Source organism: Symphalangus syndactylus, chromosome 20 (assembly GCF_028878055.3).
Source record: "Symphalangus syndactylus isolate Jambi chromosome 20, NHGRI_mSymSyn1-v2.1_pri, whole genome shotgun sequence".
Lineage (NCBI taxonomy): Eukaryota > Metazoa > Chordata > Mammalia > Primates > Hylobatidae > Symphalangus > Symphalangus syndactylus.
In genome coordinates, this window is record NC_072442.2 from 24,990,551 (window position 1) to 25,015,962 (window position 25,412).

A 25,412-nucleotide genomic window follows, 5' to 3' on the forward strand; every position below is an offset into this window, starting at 1 on the left:
CTGACAGGCCATCCGCGGCTGGCCTCGGTACCACAGTGTATTCCAGAACAGCATCAAAGAAACAAAAGTATATCAAAACATTACATTGTACTCCATATGTGCAATTATTATTTGTCAATTAAAAATAAAATAAGAAGGAACAAAAGCCTTCTAACCAGAACCTGGACTGGGGCTGGAAGGTCAGGAAGGGATTGAGGATCCAAAAGAAGGACCTGCTTCCTGCTCACCCCACCCCTCACCTGCTGGGCCCTTAGGTAGTGAGCCACAAAGTGCTGCTGCAGCTTCTCATTGGCGTAGTTGATGCACAACTGTTCCAGACTGTTGTCAGGAAATGACTCAAATCCATACACATCCAGCAGGCCTGGAAGGATGGCAGAGAACCCATGGGGCCACTGCAGGGAGCAGATGGGGAATAGGGGACCAAGGAACCCAGGGTGGCTGGGCCCCTGCCAATGCCTTATACTTGGCAGCCTGGGCACGAGGCTGAGTGAGCATGACACCTGTGGTGGGCAGAACATACCTTCCCCACCCTCCACCCAAGGTGGCTCCCATCTCCACCCCATTCCCCTGTAGAGCTCAGAGCAAGCAGGAAACCTAAATGAAGTGTGAAGACAGCCCAGAGCATCAGGCCCATTTTTGAGTCTGAATTCTCTGGTTCTGATAGGTACCTCCTGTGAGGAAACCAGGTCCCAGGGAACATTTTCTGTGTTAAATCTAGTTTGGAGGGCATTCGTCTCACCAGCCAATTTGTTGCCTAGAATTCCACCATTCCATGAGCAAACTGCACTTGTACCTTTAAGCTTTATTTCCTCCTATAACTGACTGTCCCACCTAGTTACAACCGTGTTGACCTCCCTCAGTCATGTCCCCCAAGTCTTTTTTTTTTTCCCCCTGAGATAGGGTCTTGCTCTGTTGCCCAGGCTGGAGTGCAGTGGTGTGATCACAGCTCACAGAAACCTCAAACTCTTGGGCTAAAGTGATCCCCCCACCTCGGTCTCCTGAGTAGCTGGGACCACAGGCATGTAGCACCATGCCTGGCTAATTTCTTTGAGATGCGGTCTTGCTATATTGCCCAGGCTGGTCTCCAACTCCTGGCCTCCAGTGATCCTCCCGCTTTGGCCTCCCAAAATGTTGGGATTACAGGTGTGAGCCACGGTGCCAGCCTCCAAAGTCCCTTCTAATCCAGCTCTTTTCCCCAACCCCCACTACTCTCCTACAATTAGAGCTGGGTCTCTGGGGAGAAAAAGGGCTCTTTCAGACAAGGCACTGTTAAGCCTGTCTGGAGAGTTATGGACTGCTCAGATGTGGGTGCAGGAGAGCAGAGATCTCACCCTATGCAGAGATCTCGCCCTATGCTGGCAGGCAGATGCAGGAGGAGACAAAAAAGGGAAAGGAACTGCCCAGAGTCACACAGTGGACCCAGGGCTCCTGCCTCTCCATCCAGGGCCTTATTGCTCTTTTTCTGGAGTGCTCCCAGCACAGTGAGGCCTTGCTACCTATGAAAGTGGTCCATGAGTCAGTGTCTGCACAGATGCTGCTGTTGATCACTGATACCAGCCAGTCAAACAGCCTGTTGGGGGAAGAGAGTGGACTCTGGTGAGAGAAGGTCTGGCTGAGTCAAAGGGGTGGTAAAATTGCTCCCCCCATCAGGGTGCTATACCCTGGGGGGCCCTTGTATTCTGAGCCTGACAGGTCAAAGGCCAAATCCTCTCCTCTTGCTTCCAGCCCATCACCACGTCTTGACCTACTACAGATGCAGGCTATGGGCATGCATGTTCCCAGGTACACACAAACCTGGCATGTTCTTCCGGGAAGATTGAGCACAGGACAAGCTCAACTCCTAGGCTGGGCAGGGAATGGGTCTACATCAGTCACATGGCTCGAGACCCAGCTGGTGTCTTGAGAATGGGCAGATGGGCCTGGGTGTGGTTTGTAAATAACTGAGTTCATTGAACACCCCTGCAAAACTCCACCTGTGGAGCCCAGGGTTCAAGGCCCCACCATACCCCCCGACGTAGTTCTGCACAAGTGGGCCCCCAGTCCCGAGGTCAACAATGGCATCCTCCACTCTAGAACTGGCCCCAGCCCAGAGAAGATGAGACTACCACACAAGACACTGACACGTACAACACTATACCGGGGTTTCTTCCTCACGATTTTTCTTAAAGTAATTGCTCTGCAACTTTTTTCACTTCAGTAAATAAACTGGCTCTTTTTGCAACAGGGGCTGTGCAAATGTCCTGTGGTCGGAAGCTCACTCTATCTGTGTTCATCACACTTTATCTGCTCATCTTGGAGTGACTTGTAGGCAAAGGCTTTAAAAGTCTTTGACCTCAAATTGTGTCCTGAAATTAGCTTTGAGGCAGTGGTAACTAGTCTCTTGCTGAAATGGATTTAGTCTGGCCTCAGCTGCCCTGGACCATTTTCAACTCAGATGATCTGGTTCCCCCAGCAGAGCTTCTCAGGCTCTTGGCTCTTTGTGGCATTTATGAAAGCAGGGGACCCTCTCCCCAGAAAGGTGCCCAAGGTCTCATGTGCACATGCACACACATACACTCATTCTGGCTCATCTCAGAGGATTCTGGGCCCCTGAAGCCCTTACAAGGCCTGCTGAAGAATCTCAGAACTCAAGGTGAGAAATCATTCTTAACCACATGGCCAGAGGGTGAAGGTACCCATGTAACCTACCAGAAAAGGCCAGGACCCCACCTCCACCACTGTGCTACATGCTGTGGGCTGAGCCTCTGGCTTTACCACAATCTATCAAACTCCTAGGTGATGTACAAAGGCACAGGGAGACAGGCCCATTCAGCCAAGGATCTGAAGCAGGAACTGCAAAGGCTCTAGATCATCTTTGGGGCCTGCCTTGCCAGCAGAGAGCTGAGCAGGCTCTCTTCACCTTGCTGAGGCTAAAGCAGCCTCCAGAACTTTAATAATGAGCTGAATTCTGGCCAGGAATTTAGCAACTTTCCCACTCAGAAAGAGGCCACAGGTGCTGCTTGGGGAAAACCTGGGAGCTGTGCCCTGCTGTGTCCAGGGGTTTGAGGGGCAGGGAGAGGAACCAGTCTGTCTTATCCCCCACCCTGGGCCTGTGCCTATTGCCTGATGTTGTCTGGCCCAACCCTGGACAGGAAGAGCACTTGTTGGGAGGACAGGGGCCAGAGTAACTGCTCACCGCGCATAGATCAGTTTGGCCAGGCAGTCTCTACGGGTGTCACACTCGGCTCGGGGGCAGGGCTTCCGGAACACCTGCTGCTGCCTGCCTGCCCTGATGGTTCTAATCTGCACCGTCTCCAGCAGCACGTCCTCTGGGAGCCCCAGCAGCGAGGCTGCCGTCCTGACAGAGTCTGGGAGGGGCAAATCCTCTTTAGGCAAATCACTCTCCATCCAGTCCTCTTCACGAGGCACTGTGAAGTCATCACAGCGGGACCATGACTTGCCCAACTGGACAGAAGAAACCTAAGTTCTGATCAGTGAAGTGACTCACCAAAGGACTCCATAAGCGGCAGTCAGAACTCAAACCCAGCACTTCCATGTACCAGTCCATACTGCCATGTACGGGACAAATCACTTTACAAACCTCTGACTCATTTTCTCATCTTTAAGATGGGGACGATACTGTCTGCCTCACCAGACAGGGTGAGGAGTAAATGATCCAGGGCCAGGCCCTATGGTGGGTGGCATAAGCAAGGGCATCAGATTCCAATTTTCACCATCCGACCTTCCACCCAACCCTAGCAATGCTGGCTACTTTCGTGACAGGGCCTGCCCTATCCCACACCCTGACCCTCACACTTGGCATCATCCATCGGCTGGCAGGGCTGGGCTTCATCCTCGGAGGTAGCAAACTGGATATTGCCAAGGTGCAGAAGTCCAGCTAGGACCTGGGGGAAAGAAAAGGATGGGTGGGAGTAGGAGAGGGTGTGACGTGAGGCTACTCTGGGAAGGGCCGTTCTGCTGAGTACAATCATGACAGCAGAAGGGCAGCTCCCGATCATGGCCCAAGTGTGCCCATCTCTGCCAGGCACAATTCTATACAAGTTACATGCATAGCCTCATTGCATCTTTTCAACAACCTGTAAGGTATGTGCCATGCCACTGCCTATGATAGAGATGAGACTAAGGACACGTGCTTCCCAAAGGGAAAGGTGGGATGAGAATCCAGGCTGACTTCAGATGTCTCCCGGGGCAGCCCGTGGGCCCCCATGCCCACCCATCCTCTACCCCTCTGCCCCCTGCTCTCTGGGAATAGACTGGTGACTGGGGGCAGGGCTGCTTCTGTGTGCCTGCTGGAGGCTTGTCTCTGCTTCCTTGAGCCCTTTCCCACTGCCAGGCTTCTGAGAGCCCAGCCTACTGGAGGAACTGTGACCTTGGTCTGTGTCCGATGGGTGCCCCTTTGCCTTTGTACTCAGTGTTCCACACAGACAAGCCCCCAGGGGCTATAGACAGAAGCTCCCCTCACCCCACCAAGGCCCAGCAACTTCAAAACCCTCAGACCCAGCTGGGCATGGTGGCACACGCTTGTAATCCCAGCACTTTGGGAGGCTGAGGCAGGTGGATCACTTGAAGTCCGAAGTTTAAGACCAGTCTGACCAATATGGTGAACCTCCATCTCTACTAAAAACACACACACACACACACACACACAAAATTAGCTGGGTGTGGTGGCACAGGCCTGTAATTCCAGCTACTCGGAGGCTGAGGTAGAAGAATCACTTGAACCCGGGAAGAGGAGGTTGCGGTGAGCTGAGGTTGTGCCACTGCACTCCAGACTGGGCAACGAGAGCAAAACTCCATCTCAAAAAAAAAAAAAAAAACCAACCACCCTCAGACCTGACACAGGGACCCCACCCACCATTCCTATATGGTCCCAGGCAGGGTGCCTCCATGTGCCACTGGTCTTCCGGCCACAACTTGCTCCAGAAGACTGCCATGCCCACCAGGCAGAAGGGCTGTGGCAGAGGGTCATGCCACCCCCAAAGCACTCCTGCCCCGACTCCCAGTGTTGTCTACTTATCCTGGGCCTTGTCCCCAGGTGCTGTCCTTCTGTCAAGTTCTTGCCTGGCAGTGTCTGAAAAGCCGCCATCTGGAGGTGAGGGTCACTTTCCACTGCATTGCTACCTCCCTGAAGTGGCCTCCCTGTCTCGACTGCCAGGCCATCCTATCTATCCCCTCCTGCTGCTCTAGAGGGTGAGGAAGATGAGGGGAGGCAGTCAGCACTGTCAGCAAGGACAGAAGGGAGGCCACCCTAGTGTGACTGGGAGAAGCCCAGCTCACCTGGGGCAGTCTCATGTTCCAGAGGACGACGGGGCACGGGGTTGGGGGAAGACAGAGAGAGTAGGAATTTGGAATTATTATTATTATTATTTTTTTTTTTTTTTTTTTTGAGACGGAGTCTCGCTCTGTCACCCAGGCTGGAGTGCAGTGGCGCAATCTCGGCTCACTGCAAGCTCCGCCTCCCGGGTTCACGCCATTCTCCTGCCTCAGCCTCTCCGAGTAGCTGGGACTACAGGCGCCTGCCACCACGCCCGGCTAATTTTTTTGTATTTTTAGCAGAGACGGGGTTTCACCGTGGTCTCGATCTCCTGACCTCGTGATCCGCCCGCCTCGGCCTCCCAAAGTGCTGGGATTACAAGCGTGAGCCACCGCGCCCGGCAAGGAATTTGGAATTATTATGTCTGGTACTCTGTATCACCACTTAGTGGTATCTGACCTTGGGCACGTCACTTTACCTCTCTGGTTTTCTCAGGCATAAAGGGAAATAAACACACACAGAGGACTATTTAAAAAACTAAGTGAGCAGAGAGGTGTGAACATGACTTGTAAGTTTTAATGTACTAGACAAGCACGGCGGTAGCACTAGTTCTCTCTTCTGATCATGCCGTACCTTGCTCTCTGCCCCCATGAATCACTTACTGCATTCTGTACTCTAGCACTGTGTATGCATCACTGTTCCTTATGCCCCGTCCACCCCATCACCTGGTCTCCAGCCTCAGCAGAACAGAGAGGTGGCTGATTCCTTGGAGGTAGCACAGAGGGGCCCAAAGTCCTAGATCCTCAGGGAAAGACCAACTCCAAGTCCAGGGAAAGGCTCTATGAAAGGGGCTGCCCATCATCTCTGCCAAACATAAGTGGCATGGCTTTTCTTCTGACCTTAAAGATGTTGTTCTGGGTAGGCGTGTCAATGCCCAAATGGAGCATGGCCTCTCTGGTCACCTCAAAACAATCCTCTGAAAAAGAATCCAAGTTCAGGGGCAGAGGTCAGCAGTAACAAGATGCGAGGGAGGCAGGCTCTGTACAGAGTGGGTGGGTGACGCTGGGTCAGCGCAAGGTGCTGGATGGGGCTCCCCTTACCTTCTAAGCTCCTCTCTGGGTTGGGCAGCCAGGAAAAGGCAGCTCCCTCAGGGAGGTGCCACTGGAGCCTCTCATCCTCACTGGCTCCTTTGCAAATCTGTGGAGAAGGGTAGGTGGGAGGCTGGGTAGGGGGTTTGAGAAAAGCCCAGGCCTGCATAGGCATGGGGTTGGGATGAGAGGAGTGAGAGATGATAGCAACATCACAAGGCTCAGAAGTCCCTTCCGAGAGTCCAGGGCAGGTACAGGGGCAAAAGATGCCGTAAACATAGCCCTGGACGTCTCCAACCTGATGCAAAAGAACCTTGCTCTAGGGAAACCTGCAGTCTGGTGAAAAAAGGACAACTCCTGCCCAGGGAGCCCGTCATCTTGACGTGGGAGGCATACCCATCACCTAAGGATGCTCCGATTCTGAGAGAAAGGGAGACGTCCTATCCATGCCTTGGGGGACTCCCAGTCCGAAGGAAAATGCACAACTCTAGGGAAGCCCTTATTCTGTTAGAGACAGATGCCATTCTAGGAGAGCCCTTAGAATGATAAGAGTGACACGGCTTCCACCCTAGAGATACAGTCCCAGCCTCAAGGACCTTCTGGTCTGATGGAGGAGGTAAAACATACCCCCAGGCCACAACTGTGCTGGGAGCCAAGGCACAGTGTGAGGCAGAAGTGTTGCATGTAAAGTCTGCAGAAGAAAGTGGTGGCTCCATCAAAAGCTAGGTGAAGGAGCCAGGCATGGAGCATTCTAGCGGGTGGGGGGTTGAAAAACAGGGACCCATCCCTGTCCCACATCTGGGGGGCTGTGGGCCCCATTTGGCACAAACCTGATAGAAGATGTGGAAGTTCCTCTCACTGGAAGCCTGGCAGGCCACTCGAGTTTTCTCCAGGAGGTAGGTCTGGACTGCGGCTCCAGTCATTTGCTGAGCCCTGGGGCACACACAGGCCAGAGCCCGTTAGTTGCCCATTCATTCCATAGCCATGTCTGGCAATTTGGGTGTGCCAGATTGCCTGCCACCTGGCAACTCCCCACCAAGCTCTTCCACTTAGCCAATGGGCATTGAGGGGTGGGGACCACTCAGAATGTCCTTGGGTGTCCTGCAATATTCCCCTGCATCTAGCTCAGGTGGGCAGGGCCAAGGCCTCTGCACATCATTTTGCTCTACCCCAAGACAGGAGTCAAAGTCCCAGCTTCAAGCTCAGGGATATGGTCCAAAGAGGTGGCAATTTAGCTAGAAGTCCCTGAGCAAGAGTAGAAGCCAGGAGGAACCCAGGCCTGAATAAGCGCACTGCCCCAGGGTTCCCCAAGGCGAGAGCAGCTATAGTTCTCCAGGTGCAAAGATCACCCTCAGAGCTCACACCTGAGGTAAAGGGCATGCACCAGGAGGAGGAGGGTTTTTCCCCATAGGGGTGGCCCAGGCCAGATACTGCCCCAGCCACTTTTAACCTCTCCAATCCCGTCCTCCCACTAGCCAGGGCGACAGCAGCTATTACCTGTTCAGCTGGAGCTGGATGAACTTCCCAAAGCGACTGCTGTTGTTATTCCTCAGCGTACACGCATTCCCTACAGATCACACCTATGTTTACTTCACTCCCCTGGGTTTGCAGAGTCCTCATAAGCCAAGGTCTCTGGAGGTCCTGTTCCTGTGCTCAAGTCACCTAAAGGTCCCTTTGTTGGTTTTCATGTCATAGGGGACAGGACTAGAAAATGGGCCCTCACGCTTTAGCAAGTGGGATTCAGGGGAGTTAGAACAACTTTCTGGCAAGAAATTGGAATGAGCAAGCCTAGGCAGTCAGGGACCTTTCTTTGAAGGGAAAGGTCAAAAACAATCAGCTGTCACTACTGACTTCAGACAGGAAGTCACATCTGGGTTCCAGTGCCAACACAAACACTAATCACCTTGTATCCCTTAACAAGTGCCCTTCATTGAACCATCAGGAAACTGGAAAGACAGAATTTGGACGAGCTAAGCCACCAGATCTTCTCCAGCACGACTGTTACGTGTGCCTAGGCTGGAGTGAGGAAGAGGACTGAACGACATTACCTCTGTTAGAATGATGCTAAGGAGTACCAGGGAGACGCAGTGAAGGATATACTCATCCTCCAACCCCTCCCAAGAGAGGGTCTCAAAGCACTGCCCCTCTCCCTGGAAGGTGGAAAATCCCAGAGGGAATGGGACTCAGATACTGTGCAAAGGAGCCCAAGCTCACCAAAAGCTTCCATGACAGGGTTGGAGTTCAGGATCCTCTGTTCTATCCTTTCTGCAATCTTATGGCTCTCCCAAGATGCAGGTGAGGCGGCCACCACAGCATAGAACTTCATTAGGCAGCGAGACGTCCATGTCTGTGGCAGAAACAGCCCTGTGGGAGCTGTATCTATGTTCCCACCCACTTCCGAGCCTGCCTGAGAGAACAGTGCCCACCAGAGCTCTCTTCTCCACCAGTGTGTTGCTGACAAAATGGGTGAAGGCAGAATTCAACCCTGGCCTCAGGCAAGGCACTTCCTCTACCTGTGTTTGTAAAATGGGGGTAATAACATCTGTTTCTCCCAGCTCTGTGGCAGACACTGAGCTATTGAGGCTTTCTGTGTATGTTTTTTTGCAAACTCTGCAAAGGTGTGATTATACAATTGTTCATAAAACAATAAAACCAAAGCACAGAAATTTAAAAATTTATTAAAAATCATGCATCTACTCAATGACAGGGCTCCAATTTATACCCAAGCAGTCTAATTTTTTTTTTTTTGAGACGGAGTCTCGTCCTGCCTCCCAGGCTGGAGTGCAATGGCACAATCTCAGCTCACTGCAGTTCAAGCGATTCTCCTGCCTCAGCCTCCCGAGTAGCTGGGATTACAGGTGTGCACCACCACGCCTGGCTAATTTTTTATATCTTTAGTAGAGACGGGGTTTCACCATGTTGGCGAGGCTGGTCTCAAGCTCCTGACCTCGTAATCTGCCCACCTTGGCCTCCCAAAGTGGGATTACAGGTGTGAGCCACCGTACCTGGCCCCAAGCAGTCTAATTTTAAAATTCATACTCTTTTGTTCTCAATCAGCTGAAGTAAGGTATACTTTCATTTTAACTTCTAATTGTTTGTGGCTAGGACATAGAAACACACTGTCTTTACATATTGACCTTGTATCCTATCACCTCACTAAACGCTCTACAACTTTTTAGCTGCAGTAAGGTGGCAACTTACTTTGTAGATTTTTTAGATTTTTCTTTGGGATCAGAGATATTTCTATCTTCTGAAAGACTTTATGTAGAACTGGTAACATTTCTTCCTTAAATGTTTGGTAGAATACACAAGTGAAGCCACTAGAGCCTAGAGCTTTCTCTGTGGGAAGGCTTTTAACTATGACTTCAATTTCTTTCAGAAACAGGGGCTATTCAGGTTCTTTTTCTTCTTATGTGATCTTCAGCAGTTTGTTTCTCAAAATACTTCTCCATTTCATCTAAAGTGTCTAATTTCTTGGCATAAAGTTATTAAAAATATTATCTTAATCTATAAGATCTATATTGATGTCTACTCTTTCATTCCTGATATTGGTGATTTACATCTTTTTTCTCTTTTTGTATGTCTGACTGGAGAGTTATCATTTTTTGTTTGTTTTCTTTTGAGGCGAAGTCTTGCTCTGTCACCCAGGCTGGAGTGCAGTGGCACGATCTCGGCTCACTGCAACCTCTACCTCCAGGGTTCAAGTGATTCTCCTGCCTCAGCCTCCTGAGGAGCTGGGACTACAGGCGCTCACCACCATGCCCAGCTAATTTTTCTATTTTTAGTACAGACAGGCTTTCACCATGTTGGTCAGGCTGGTCTCTAACTCCTGACCTCAGGTGATCCACCCACCTTGGCCTCCCAAAGTGCTGGATTACAGGCGTGAGCCACTGCACCCAGCGAGAGTTATCATTTTATTCATCTTTTCAGAGAAAAGTCTTTTATTTCATTAATTTTTTTTCTATTTTATTCATCTTCACTTTTTCCCTTCTTCTGCATACTTTGGGTTTATTCTGTTCCCCTCTAGCTTCTTAAGATATGCCACAGACTGAATTGTGTTCCCCTCAAATTCATATTTTGAAGCCCTCACTCCCAATGTGACTGCATTTGGAGAAAGGATCTTTGGGAGGTAATTAAGGTTAAATAAGGTAATGAGGCCAGGTGCGGTGGCTCACGCCTGTAATTCCACCACTTTGGGCGGCCGAGGTGGGTGGATTGCCTGAGTTCAGCAATTCAAAACCGGCCTTGACCAACATGATGAAACCCTGTCTCTACTAAAAATACAAAAATTATCTGGGTGTCATGGTATCCACCTGTAATTCCAGCTACTAGGGAGACTGAGGCAGGAGAATCTCTTGAACCCGGGAGGCACAGTTTGCAGTGAGCTGAGCTTGCACCGTTGCACTCCAGCCTGGGCAACAATAGCGAAACTGCCTCAAAAAAAAAAAAAAAAAAAAGAGGTAATGAAGATGTTGTGCTTTCATTTCAATTCATTAGTTCAAAATATTTTCTAGTATCGACTTGGTAATGAAATTTCAAGCAAGGCTGGACAGAGTGGCTCACGCCTGTAATCCCAGCAATTTGGGAGGCTGAGGCAGGTGGATCACTTGAGGCCAGGAGTTTGATACCAGCTTGGCCACCACAGTGAAACTATAACATCTCTACTAAAAATACATAGTCTCTACTAAAAATACAAAAATTAGCCAGGTGTGGTAGCATGCACCTGTAATCCCAGCTACTCGGAAGGCTGAGGCAGATTAATCACTTGAACCCAGGAGGTGGAGTTTGCAATGAGCTGAGATCACACCACTGCACTCCAGCCTGGGCCAGAGGATCTCAGAAAAAAAAAAAAAAAAAAAAAAAAAAAAAAAATATATATATATATATATATATATACACACACACACACACACATACGTATGTATGTATATATACACACACATACACATATATATACACACACACACATATATATATACACACACACACATATATATGTCTCCTTAGAAGATAATCACTAAGGCAAAAATGGTAACAATGTTTATATGATAGCATGGCATCATTAAAATGCTGAATTTAATCAAAGGCAATAAAAAAAGGAATGGGCCGGGCGCGGTGGCTCACGCTTGTAATCCCAGCACTTTGGGAGGCCGAGGTGGACGGATCACGAGGTCAGGAGATCGAGACCACGGTGAAACCCCGTCTCTACTAAAAATACAAAAAAATTAGCCAGGTGTGGTGGCGGGCGCCTGTAGTCCCAGCTACTCGGAGAGGCTGAGGCAGGAGAATGGCGTGAACCCGGGAGGCGGAGCTTGCAGTGAGCGGAGATCACGCCACTGCACTCCAGCCTGGGCGACTGAGCGAGACTTGGTCTCAAAAAAAATAAAAATAAAAATAAATAAAAATAAAAATAAAAAAAGGAACTAAGATCACATGGAACAATTTAAAAAATAAGATGGTAGATTTAAACCCAGGCATAGTGAGATAGATTGATAGATAGATAATTTTTTTCTTTATAGTATCATTGTGATTTTGTTTTTGACCCATAGCATATTTAGAAGTGTGTTGTTTAATTTCCCAATGTTTTAGGATTTTCTAGGAGTCTTTGTTATTTATTTCTAGTTCAATTCTATTCAGCTCAAGGAACGTAGTTGTATCATTTTAATCTTTTTGTTTTTTGTTTTTAGACAGTCTTACTTGCTCTGTGTGAGTAAACTGGGACTACAGGCACAAGCCACCATGCTTGGGTAATTTTTGGATTTTTTTGTAGAGATGGGTTTTCCCCACATTTCCCAGGCTTGTCTTGAACTTAAGCAATCCATCAGCCTTGGCCTCCCAAAGTGCTAGGATTATAGGTGTGAACCACCGTGCCTGGCCTCAAAATGTAGTTTTGATTTTATGTATTTTTCCTTTCAATGACAGCAGATTTTACTTCATGTATTTTGAAACTAATTAGGTACACACCTGTTCAGACCTGTTTTCTTGATGAATTCACCCATTTATCATTATGAAATGTCTCATCTTATCCTTAGCAACATTGCTTGTTCTAAAATATTTGTTCCATATTAATGTAGCCACTTCAGCTTTCCTTTATGAGTGTTAGGATGTTATATTTTTTTCCATCCATTTAGTTTGAACTTATCCGCGAGGAGACCACTTACATTTATCGTAATTGTCACTGGGTTTAAATCTACCATCTGTTATTTTTTAAATTGTTCCACGTGATCTTAGTTCCCTTTTTTCTTATTGTCTTTGATTAAATTCAGCATTTTAATGATTCCATTCTATCATATAAGCATTGTTACCATTTTTGCCTTATAGTGATTATCTTCTAAAGAGACAAAAAAAGAAAAGATTTTACATCTGTGATGCTGAAACTTACCCCTTTGTGTAGATCCAAATATTTATCTGTTTTTCATATTCTTTTGGACTAAAATATTTATCACTTCTTGCAGTGCAAGTCTGCAGGCAATGAATTTCCTCAACTTCTATTTGTCTTAAAAAGTCTTTATTTCACTTTCATTGTTGAAAAATATTTTTGCTGCTAACAGAATTCTAAGTTGACAGATTTTTTTTCTTTCAGCACTTTAAAGGTGTCACTTTTATCTGTGGGCTTGCAGTTTTTGTCAAGATTCCTATTGTCATTCTTATTTTTGTTCATTTTTATGTAATATTTATTTTCCTGGCTTCCTTTAAGATTTTTTTTTGCCTTTTCTTTGAGACAGAGTTTCACTCTGTCATGATCTTGGCTCACTACAACTTCCTCCTCCTGGGTTCAAGCAATTCTCCCACCTCAGCTCCCAAGCAGCTGGGATTTCAGGCACCTACCACCATGCCTGGCTAATTTTTTGTATTTTTAATAGAGACGGGATTTCACCATGTTACCCAGACTGGTCTCAAACTCCTGACCTCAAATGATCCACCTGCCTCAGCCTCCCAAAGTGCTGGGATTACAGGCGTGAACTACTGCACCTGGTCCTTAAGATTTTTTTCCTATATTTAGTTTTCAGCACTTTGACCATAATGTGCCTAAATGTGTTTTCTTTGTATTCATTCTACTTGGTATTTTTTGAGCTTCTTGAGCACGAGGTCAGGAGATCAAGACCACGGTGAAACCCATCTCTACTAAAAATACAAAAAATTAGCCAGGCATGGTGGCGGGCACCTGTAGTCCCAGCTACTCCCAGGAGAATGGTGTGAACCCGGAGGGCAGAAGTTGTAGTGAGCCGAGATCGCACCACTGCACTCCAGCCTGGGCAACGGAGTGACTCCGTCTCAAAAAAAAAAAAAAAAAAACTTAGCTGGGTGTGGTGGTATGCATCTGTAATCCCAGCTACTCGGGAGGCTGAGGCATGAGAATTATTAGAACTGGGGAGGCAGAGGTTGCAGTGGGCTGAGATTGTGCCACTGCACTCCAGCCTGGGCGACAGAAACCCTGTCTCAAAAAAAACAAAAAACAAAAACAAAATAAAGAGAACGCTATGGGCTCCTGCCGTGGGGGATTTATCCTAGGACAGATGGGCATCTGGGGATGTGCAGAGGCAAAGAAGCTTCCATGCAACAGTTGTGTGGCAGCAGCCCTCAGTAGCCACCAATCCAGACGGAAGAAAAGATGTGGTCTGAGAGCTCTAGGAAGGGTATCTCCAATGAAAGAAACTGATTTGCTTGCCAGTTTGACAGATGTTTTCCAGATTTGGTGACAAGTCTGGTAATGAGTTAATAATGGTATATAAAAACTAAACGAGTGAAAAAATGGGGCAATTATTTATTATTTATTTCACTTGCCCCACTTTTTCTCTGGTTTAGTTTTTGTACACCACTATTAAACTAAACAGGGAAAACAGAGGGAAAATAAAAATTATGCAAGAATATATAGTATATTATATGGCTCTGCTGTGAATATACACATGACCATAACCATGTAAATACTGCTTATTAACTTAATTAGAAATTATGAAATAATTATATACAGAGTATGTATTTTGAGGGCAGGGAAATAAGGGTTAAATCCTCATCAAAGTAGGAAGTGAACAGATAAGGTCCAAAACCAAAAAGTCAGTAATAATATAAGCAGTAGTTTAAAAATATAGATGTAAACACCCAAATAAACTGATAAAAGATGTGCAAGTAACTGCATCTGGAGAGAGGGAACAAGGTTGAAAGATAAGGAGCAGGTTTGCTGTTTTTCTTTATAAGCCTTGTAGTATTGCTTGATTTTTTGAACTATGTAACTACATTACTATTTATTAAAAATAAATTTTTGAAAATATACCAGGCCCAGCCCAGGGCTATAGTGGCTGCTCAATAAAGGGTTACCAAGCTCTCTGGTTGGATGAGTCTTGGGCCAGGTTCAGCTTCAGTTCCCCAGAGCAATTCTGGGGACAAGGCTTCGTTGAGAAGCTGGACATAAGCCACTTCACTAGCCACCTTGATATAGCTCCTACAGATCCCCTCCTAACCCAAATCCAAGCCCTCATCCCTGCAACTTACTGTCTTTGTTTTCTTGTCTGTCTCTCTCAGCAGACTAAGTGCTCCCTGAAAGCTACATGTTGCATTTTTCATCTCTGTTCCTCCCCCTGCCACCCCTCAGTGCCCAGCCAGAAGCCTAGAACCTGGCAAGTTCTCAGTGTTCAGCAATTCTCATATGTGAGTGAAGGCAGGAGGAGTTTATAGTCCAAAGAGTTCCTCATGAAGGTAAAAGTGTTGTGGAAAGGGCGAGGCAGCTGGGTGAGGCTTGTCAAGAAGGTGGCAAGGCCTTGGCCAATAGTCTCCTTTGACCAGCTGTGCAACTCCCCACTCATCTGTATGCAACATCCTGTCTCACCTGTTGTGGTTTTGCTACCCAGAAGGCCACGTGGCCATACCAGGAGCTTCTGTCCTCCCCAACACCTGGCCCAATATACTGCCCTTGCCACCATAGGCAACCCAGAGGGTTCAGGTGGTCTACTCCAATAAACTCTTTCCCACAAGAACCCCAACTACTTTGGAGGAGCACTGCCACATGCAAAGCACGCCACCAGGTGCCATATGTACAGTGACTCATTTAACTCTCACAGAAGTCCTGTGAGTCAGGTGTTGGTCCTCCCTTCCCTTCCATTTTACAAGTGGAAGAACTGAGAGCTTTGCAGAAGCTAAGTACTTTTCTGATGTGTTCTTAACCACTATGCTGGAATCCCCAGCAGCTGACTTTTGTCCCCAGAGACTTTCAATGAGAAAATAAGGCTTAGAAAGGAAGCTTCATTCCTTTTTCACCTAGGGTGATGGCAGAGCTAGCAGTAGAGCCTGGACTGGAATCCTGTCTCTTGACTTCCAGCTCAGTGCTAGCCCACCATTGTGCACCAACCCCAGCCTCAGCCAGCCTATCTGGGAATGATTAGGAAGCAAACAACTCCACAAGGAAGGCCAAGGAATGACCCCTGCCTCCCTGTCCACCCAGCCAGTCGTGAGTTGACAAGATGGGAAAGACGTCTTCCTACCTTTCCAGCACCACTCTCTCCACTGACAACAATAGACTGGTTGACTGGTTCAATCAGGCTCTTGACATTCCTGTAGGTCTGTTCACCCACAGTGAACACATGGGGCTTCAGTTTCTGGAACATCAAGGAATGAAAAGTCATGTGAGGGAATACCTGTTTTTCAATGATGACTGAGCCAATGATGGCTGAGATGGGGAGGCTGCCAATAGCAGTGGTGGGACGCTTCCTCCAGAAAAATTTTCTGGATGTCAGTGTTAGGCCCAACTTTAGGACCCCTATGTTGGCTTTACCTACTCGTCTTCTCTCAGCCTAGAAGCAGTGCTAGCCTTGACCAGTTAATGACATTAACCCTTTATACTCCCATCTTATCTTGCTTTGTCTTATCCTTCTGCCTATTACTTCATATTACTATAATTTGCAATTTGCTAAGTTCTTAGAAAATACTAAGAAGTCTGTCCACTAATTGGAAATATAATCCTATTTTATAGATGAGGAATGTGAGGTTCAGAGGAGTTAAATAACCTTTCAAGGCCACTCAGCAAGTAAGTATATCCACGTGATTTAAATTCCAAAGCCACTGTTCTCCTTTTCTTCAACAACTATTAACTGTCTTCAATGTACTAGGCATCAATCAAGCTGGATGCTGAGGAAACACAGGGGACTATGACTTGGCTTTTACTTTTCAGGAGGCAGGGCAGACAGCAGACAGAGCTCTCAGGACAGACTTCCCCTGGATTCCAACTGGATACCTCATCATGCACGAACTTCTGGAGGGCCACGCCATCTCTACAATGCCTAGCTAACCCAGCCAGCAGTGATCACTTACCCATAGCTTGCTGAGGCAGAAGGCAACTGTTCCATATGGCATCAGAGCCACTCCTCTCTACACCTGCCCTTGTCCCAGCCACCTATCACCTGGAGGGATACAAAGCCTCCAACTGTTGTCTCTGCCTCCTGCCTCACCTTCTTGAATCCAACTCCCAGAGTAATTATTCGTCTAGTGGGTTCTGTTCCCAGTTCCACCTCTACCTGGATGAAGACGCTCTGCAGATTCTCTCTGCCTGCTATGGTGCTTCAGACTCTTTACAAACAACCCTGGCTTTCTCGTCTTCCTGCCCTCATCTACTCCCTCTTGCCCCCAAGGCCTCTCTCCTGCCAGCAAGTTTTCTCTCACCTCTCCCTGAAATGCATCATGCACTTTTACACCAACAAGCTCATTATCTGTCTGTACCTCCACCACCCCACCCCATAACTTATCATTTTCTCAGTAAAAGAATAAGTTACTTTCCTCAGTAGAGATAAATATACGCTGAATTTTCCAGGGCAATCCTTATCGTGTATAATTTCATTCTTTTCTAAAAAGGTAGTTTTGCTGGACTCAGTGGCTCATGTCTATAATCTCAGCACTTTGGGAGGCTATGGCGGGTGGATCACTTGAGGTCAGGAGTTCGAGACCAGCGTGGCCAACATGGTGAAACCCCATCTCTACTAAAAATACAAAAATTAGCCAGGCATGGTGGTGGGCACCTGTAGTCCCAGCTACTCGGGAGGCTGAGGCACAAGAATCACTTGAACCCTGGAGGCGGAGGTTGCAGTGAGTCAAGATCGCACTACTGCGCTCCAGCCTGGGTGACAGGGACAGACTCAGTCTCAAAATAAATAGGGCCAGGTGCGGTGGCTCACACCTGTAATTCTAGCACTTTGGGAGGCCGAGGTGGGTGGATTACCTTATGTCAGGAGTTCGAGACCAGCCTGACCAATATGGAGAAACCCCATCTCTACTAAAAATACAAAATTAGCCAGGTGTGGTGGCATATGTAATCCCAGCTACTCAGGAGGCTGAAGCAGGAGAATTGCTTGAACTCAGGAGGTGGAGGTTGCAGTGAGCCCAGATCACACCATTGCACTCCAGCCTGGGCAATAAGAGTGAAATTCCGTCTCAAAATAAATAAATAAATAATAAAAAAAATAAAAAGGTAGTTTGCTAAATACACAAATATATAATACCTTTAAAAATCCTTTCCTGTTAATGAAACCGCAAACAAGAAAAAAAAATCCTTTCTCTTATGTCTCTATTTTAGGTTTCAAACTCAGTTAAACAAATATTTATTTATTCACCACTTTGCACCTTCTGTCCTGTAGTCAGTTCTTTACAGTTCAAAATTCTTCCAGCTCCTGTTGAGCAGGCCATGACACTAGCAGACTCTGAATGACCACATGGCTGGTGAATAGATGAATAAGGACAGAGGTAACTGCAAAGAGGTTTAGCGGGAGGTAGAGGAGCCCTGAGGCCACAGGCAGCGGCAGAGCCTTACCTGGGGCTGAGGCGCAGCATGGTACTCTCTCATTAGCTCGGGCGAGTAGAGCTGAGGAACAGGCTTGAAGGGGTTCAAGGCTACCAGGGTGCAGCCAGCATTGGTGTAGAATGTGTCTGCCATGTACCGGGCCTGCAGGCACCTCAGGACTGAGGCAGAAATGCCTTTAGCGAACTCGGGCTCAAATATAGTCAAACCCCACACACAGACACACATCTACTTAAGTAACAGCCCTCTTTCTGCAATTAGCCAAGAATCATTAAATCCCAGCAGCTCCCTGAAGAACAGATACAAGATCTAATTAAGACGAGCTCCAAATCTGAAGCAAAGCATGCCCTGGGGAGCCCAGGTGCAGCTGTCATGCTCCCTCGGGCGGAGGTCTGGACAGCCCACCTGGCTCCAGATCAGGAGTCCTGCCGACCTCCGTCTGACCTAGAGAAGCTGTGCTGACTACTCTCCTCACACCTCCAACCTCCTGGAGATGGTACTCTTGAGGAATGGGAGGCCCATACCTGTCTCTAGTGTCACAGGATTCACTCTGGTGAGGTCATCCAGCTTGTACAGCAGGACCTCCCCACCCAGGAACTCCTGCAGGTCTTCTCTGAGGTACTCCCTGGCTTGGCCATCAGACCCCGGATTGTGGCCATTGACCTGGAAGAGATAACATGAAGGTGAGGCCAGGTGCAGTGGCTCACGCCTATAATCCCAGCACGCTGGGAGGCCGAGGCGGGTGGGTCACAAGGTCAGGAGATCGAGACCATCCTGGCTAACACGGTGAAACCGTGAAACCCCGTCTCTACTAAAAAAAAACACAAAAAATTAGCCGGGCGTGGTGGCGGGCGCCTGTAGTCCCAGCTACCTGGAAGGCTGAGGCAGGAGAATGGTGTGAACCTGGGAGGCGGAGCTTGCAGTGAGCCGAGATTGTGCTACTGCACTCCAGCCTGGGCAACAGAGCAAGACTCCGTCTCAAAAAAAAAAAAAAAAAAAGAAAACCAAAAAACCAAAGAACATGAAGGCCATGACAGCTGGTACTCAGAACAGCTGGCAGCTACAGAAGGGTGGGAACCTGTATAGTAGAAGGAGACTCTGGTAGCATAGTCTGGTTGGGTTCAAATTTCAGTTCTGCCTCTTACTAGCCCTGTGAGCCTGGGTAAGTTACCCTCTTTGAGTCAGTTTCTTTATTCATAAATAAAGGAAAATAAACTTAACTGACAGGGTTATTGGGAAGAAAAGCAAGAGATATACAAAGCATTTAGTCAGTGCCTGGCATACAGCACGTACTCAACAAATGCTATCTCTTCTGCCAAGAGCTCCGGCCACTTGGAAGTAGCACTTCCAGGCTACTAGCCTTATTAGAAATAAGGCTATAGGAACACTGCAGAGGAAAAGAACCATGGGTTAGGCCTTTTTGGGAAGAGACAGTTCAGCTTTTGATGTAAAACAGCTGTACCTTCCGAGAGAGGTGGCCCCATGTCTTCATCACCTTCCTTTTGTGGCTTAAATTTAGGCTGGCTAATGAATTGGTTCCCTTGGCCGGAGTCTGCTTGAGGGAAAGCCTGGCTCAGAAGGCTGTCTGAGGTCAAGAATAGGCACCAAGGGAACAGGTCCTTTCTCCTTCTCCCTTGCCTATCTTTTTTTTTTTTCCTTTCTTTTTTAAGAGATGGAGTCTTGCTCTGCTAACCGGGCTGCAGTGCAGTGGCGTGATCATAGCTCACTGCAGCCTCCAACTCCTGAGCTCAAGTGATCCTTCTGCCTCAGCTTCCCAAGTAATTGGGACTAGAGGCATGAGTCACCCTATCTTCCTTTGCCCATCCTTGATGTCAACCCTTTCCACATGTATCATCCCTCCACTTCCTCCCGTGGTCCCATTTCTCCTACTGTCTCCTTTGGGGATGCAGGAAATATAGAGTGGGGGTTGAAGACAGGTATCTTGCTGAAACGTGCTTTTGAAGGAAGAGGTCTGTGATACAACAGGTGAATTTCCAATAAGAATGGTGAGCCTAAAATTTCAAACCTCTCATAGAAATAAGCCATGGTGGCAAGTTTCCTCCAAGAGGCCCAGTAATGCATTTCTTCCAAAACCGTTGCCTGTTCTCTGAACTTTGGGCCCACTATAATGCACAAGGTAGGCTCTTGGCCTCCAGAGTAACTGCTGAGGTCAGAGCACAGCTATATCTATGCATATCCCTCTGCTTTTATGAAGGGAAAAAAAGAAACACCACCACACAAACCACTCACAAACACAGACACAATTTATGAAGAGTTCTGATCCAACCAGAGAGGCATCTGAGTATAGTGATGAAGTACCTGGACTTGAAAGTTAGTTGTCTGGCTTTGAATCCTGATTCTACCTCTTACAGTTATATACTCTTATGTTAATTTCTTAATCTCTTTGTGCCTGAATTCTCCTCATCTGGTCCCTGTAATCCCAGCTACTTGGGAGGCTGAGGTAGAAGAACCACTTGGGCCTAAAAGTTCGAGGCTGCAATGAGTTATGATCGTACCACTGCACTCCAGCCTGGCCAACAGAGCAACACCTTGTCTCTAAAGTAAAAAATAAAAATAGAAAAATTTCCAGCTGGCCATAGTGGCTCAAGCCTGTAATCCCAGCACTTAGGGAGGCCAAGGTGACCCTGTCTCTATAAAAAATATTTAAAAATTAGCTGGGCGTTATGGTATGTGCCTGTAACCCCAGCTATTCTAGAGGCAGGACGATTGCTTCAGCCCAGGAGGTTGAGGCTGCAGTGAGCTATGGTGATATCACTGCACTGGGCGACAAAGTGAGACCCTGTCTCTAAAAAATTTTTTAAAGTTCTTTTCCGTAAAATGGGATAATGGTACCTACCTCACAGATACTCACAAGCACATAAACACATGAAGGATTTAGAAAGGCCATCTGGAATCTGCCAAAAAGGGTTAGCTATTCTTCTTCTACAAGTGGCTTTTGTATTTTTTTTTTTTTTTGAGATGGAGTCTCGTTCTATCGCCCAGGCTGGAGTGCAGTGGCACAATCTCGGCTCACTGCAACCTCTGTCTCCCAGGTTCAAGTGATTCTCATGCCTCAGCCACCCAAGTAACTGGGATCACAGGCATGCACCACCATACCTGGCTAATTTTTGTATTTTTAGTAGAAATGGGGTTTTGCCATGTTGGCCAGACTGGTCTCGAACTCCTGGCCTCATGTCATCTGCCTGCCTCGACCTCCCAAAGTATTGGGATTACATGCATGAGCCACCGTGCCTGGCCTTATTTATTTATTTATTTACTTAAGAGACAGGGTCTCACGGCTGGGTGCTGTGGCTCACGCCTGTAAAAGCACTTTGGGAGGCCAAGGCAGACGGATCACCTGAGGTCAGGAGTTTGAGACCAGCCTTGTCAACAGAGTGAGACTCCATCTCTAAAATAAAAATAAATAAATAAATAAAAATTATTTTAAAAAAACTGGAGGCCAGCTGCGGTGGCTCACACCTGTAGTCCCAGCACTTTGGGAGGCCGAGGTGGGTGGATCACGAGGTCAGGAGATCAAGACCATCCTGGCTAACATGGTGAAACCCCATCTCTACTAAAAAATACAAAATATTAGCCAGGCGTGGTGGCTGGCGCCTGTAGTCCCAACTACTTGGGAGGCTGAGGCAGGAGAATGGCATGAACCTGGGAGGTGGAGGTTGCAGTGAGCCAAGATCACGCCACTACAATCCAGCCTGGGTGAGAGTGAGACTCCGTCTCAAAAAAAAAAAAGGAAAATAGAGATAAGCAAAAGGAGCATAAAAATCCATAATCATACTACCCAGAAATAACCAGTATTTTAGAGAATATCATACGTTTTTTTCCCAAATACATAGTTCAAAAATATTGAAAAGTATTATATTTTTGTGTAACTTGCTTTATTCCATTGTATTGATATACTTTTTTTTTAATAAGAGAAAAAAAAAGTTAAAAATAAGCAATAAAAAAGCCCAGAGCAGGCCGGGCGCGGTGGCTCACGCCTGTAATCCCAGCACTTTGGGCGGCCGAGGCAGGTGGATCACGAGGTCAGGAGATCGAGACCATCCTGGCCAACATGGTGAAACCCCGTCTCTACTAAAAAAATACAAAACAACTAGCCGGGCATGGTGGCGGGTGCCTGTAGTCCCAGCCACTCGGGAGGCTGAGGCAGGAGAATGGCATGAACCTGGGAGGCAGAGCTTGCAGTGAGCCAAGATCGCGCCACTGCATTCCAGCCTGGGTGATAGAGCAAGACTCCATCTCAAAAAAAAAAAAAAAAAAAAAAAAAAAGCCCAGAGCAGTCAACTGTTTTGCCCACTTCTTACCTTCAAACCTGTTCCAGGAGCCATATGGCTGGAAGGTCAAGCTGCGGTGTCTACTATGGCTCCTTTAAAGCTGGCAGGCCCCACACCTGGCTGCTACCTTGCTGAGTTCAGGCACTTACCTACCCAAGACTCCACTAGACTCTGAGCTCCTTGAGGGCAAGCACCACCCTCAACATCTGCCTCAGCCCAGTACCTGGCAACACTTGGTAAAATAAAAAGTCAGCAAATAAGTACTGGCACTCTCTCAGGACCAAGAGCTACATATGAAGGATGATATGGGTATGAGATAGAGCTCCACTGTAAAGCGTGATTTGGAATCCTACAGGCCTGGGGCAACAGTAGCCTTTTCAGAGAGGCAGAGACATGGGGATCATGTAACCCATGATCCACTCATTAGAATCCTTCTATATTTCCTCATAGTCTCCTACATTTCTGCACAGGCTGACCTCTTTGCCTGGAGTGCTTATTTTCCTTCTCCAAGTGGCTAATTCTTTCTTGTTCTTTAAGGCTTAGCTTCAAGGAACACATCCTCTTGGAAGCCCCAGGCTTCTACTATGACTCAACAATTCAGGTGGCAGGGACATCTCTCAGGGCTTCTTCTGCAGAATGCCCAAAGTGCCCTAAGGATTCCCTTACCCATCCCACCTTACCTATCCCAAAGAAAGGAGCTAAAAACCACAAGACAGATTCAAATTAGGCTATCAGGAAGAGTTTCTTGATGATGAGTAAAAGGCACTGGAGAGACAATTTGAGGAGAGAAAAGAAAGACCTTTAAGGGGGCTTTCCCTTCCTTCCAGGTTAGAGCTAGCAAAAGATGCTGCAGGTGCTTGAGGGCCTGGGTTATCTAAGGTCGAGGTTTTACCTGCTGGAGCATCCTCCTTCAAAGTGGTCAGTCAGGGTTCCGGGTTGCAGGAGGTACAAGGAGTACTATCCACCTAGTCATGGAACCATGGGCTGGGGTATGGTTCCAACAAAGGGCTCAGTTCTGGAGGAATCTCAGATGAGTCGCTCCAGAGCCTGTGGCATGAGAGAGAAGACAAGGACCACACACAGGTGAGGGCTTTTCTGGGGTGACTCACTCACTCCTTCCCACCTAGCAGAAGCAACCAAAATGAGATGCAAGGCAGGCCTGGGCAGAGAGTGGGCCTGTCCTTTCCCTTGCCAATTAGGAGACAGGAAAACTCTTACAAGAGCCTCAGAGGCTCCCTGGGCCAGTTTTATTACAGGGTTAGCGTTTGGGTTGGGGTGGGGCTGCAAACCCTCTGGGTCAGTGTGCCATGTAGGAGGAATAAGACACTGGGGAGACAGAGAAGCCTTATGCCCTATCCTCTACACTAGACAGAAATATCCTATTTCAGTGTAGCCAGTCGTTGGTGGGGAAGAGACGCTGGAGTCATCTCTTGCTGCTCCAGGAAAAGTGTGGTGTGGCAGTTTATATCATAGTTCAACCACTCACTGGGTGTGTGATCCTGGGTCAGGCACATCACCTACCTCAATTTCTTACCTTGAAAATGGGGACAGTTAAATCTGCCTCATAAGGAGTGGTTGTGAAGGTCAATGAGGTCATGGTTTGACAGCACCACACAAAGTACGAATCTGAGTATTCCCTCAGAGGATAAACACTGTTAGCACTACGAATAAGGGTTGATGATCCATTTGGGAGCACTAATCAGGTGAACAGTCCAGTGTCAACTTCAAGAAGGTGAGGATTTCAGGGAGCTGAATCCACCTAGGAGGTGGGGTGTTGTGAGGTTGGGCTTAAGCCAATCTTTGAAGAATGGTTAAGTGACCCTCAGACTTGGAATTTTCTAGGCCTTGGTACCACCCCTAGCAAGGAGAGATGAGGCTGAGGGTGAGGCGTGCCTGCAATGGATTAACCCTGGTGGAGACTTTCTTGAGGCTCTGAATACATCAAGTCTTTAAAGAACCCAGGAATAGCCGGGCACGGTGGCTCACGCTTATAATCCCAGCACTTTGGGAGGCCGAGGCGGGCGGATCACGAGGTCAGGAGATCGAGACCACGGTGAAACCCCGTCTCTACTAAAAATACAAAAAAAATTAGCCGGGCGTGGTGGCGGGCGCCTGTAGTCCCAGCTACTCGGAGAGGCTGAGGCAGGAGAATGGCGTGAACCCAGGAGGCGGAGCTTGCAGTGAGCCGAGATCGCGCCACTGCACTCCAGCCTGGGCGACAGAGCAAGACTCCGTCTCAAAAAAAGAACCCAGGAATAGGGACTTCCATAGAAGCTAGAAAAAGGACAATTTAGGCAGAAACAGGCATCAGGACTGTGCTGGACCACGAAAGGTGTGGTGCTACAGCCCTAGAAGATCCTGACCCTGGACACTGACTGTACCCCATCCAAGGGACAGCCATGCAGAGGGCTCCAGAAAACAAAGCTCTTTCAACTGGGAACTCATCTCAAGCAATAGGTCCAGAGGGGCAGCACAACAGGTTTGGGGTTTGAATCCAAAACCCAAGGCCCCTGGCACAGAACCCAAGAACTAAGCCTCACTCTGTTTCCTCGTTTACAAAACGGAGTGATAACATCCAGATCTCACAGGGCTAAATGAAGCGTTAAAGGGGCTGATACCTGTGAGAGCGCTCTGCAAATGTTATTACGATGCAGCATCAGCTTCCAGCTGGAGTCCAGTGAGACTAGAGCAGTTTTCTCCAGTTCTCCCAGCTCCTGCTCCAGTCGGTTTCGCGGTTACCAGCCAAGAATTTCTGGAAAGGGTGTGACCACTGTGGGCAGAAGGGAGACGGTAATGAGTAAATGGAACACCGAATCAAGGCAAGTGGCAACCTGATCACCAGTCCCCCCCTCTCAGACTCAGTTTCTTTCTGGGCATGGAGGACAGTGGGAGGGCAGACGCTGAGAAGCGCTGGGTAAGGGTCTCATGAGTCCAGCTGGCTCCGCCCCCAGGTTTCCAGCGGGAACCGGGGACTCCTGGTCCCGGCGGGCGTCGTGCCG

The 25,412-nt window shown here is 47.9% G+C and overlaps 1 protein-coding gene across 1 annotated transcript in view; it reads right to left on the reverse strand.

Annotated features, from left to right (window-relative positions):
- Positions 1–25,412, reverse strand: part of MYO19 (myosin XIX) — a 37,400-nt gene that overhangs the window by 11,287 nt on the left and 701 nt on the right. Inside the window, 14 exon segments of the mRNA XM_063628609.1 lie at positions 240–361; positions 1,497–1,570; positions 3,176–3,347; positions 3,794–3,884; positions 6,154–6,230; positions 6,355–6,451; positions 7,173–7,275; positions 7,840–7,909; positions 8,557–8,689; positions 15,819–15,932; positions 18,134–18,282; positions 18,646–18,784; positions 23,306–23,460; positions 25,032–25,183. Coding sequence (XP_063484679.1) covers positions 240–361; positions 1,497–1,570; positions 3,176–3,347; positions 3,794–3,884; positions 6,154–6,230; positions 6,355–6,451; positions 7,173–7,275; positions 7,840–7,909; positions 8,557–8,689; positions 15,819–15,932; positions 18,134–18,282; positions 18,646–18,784; positions 23,306–23,317 — 1,353 coding nt within the window. The 5' untranslated portion in view covers positions 23,318–23,460; positions 25,032–25,183.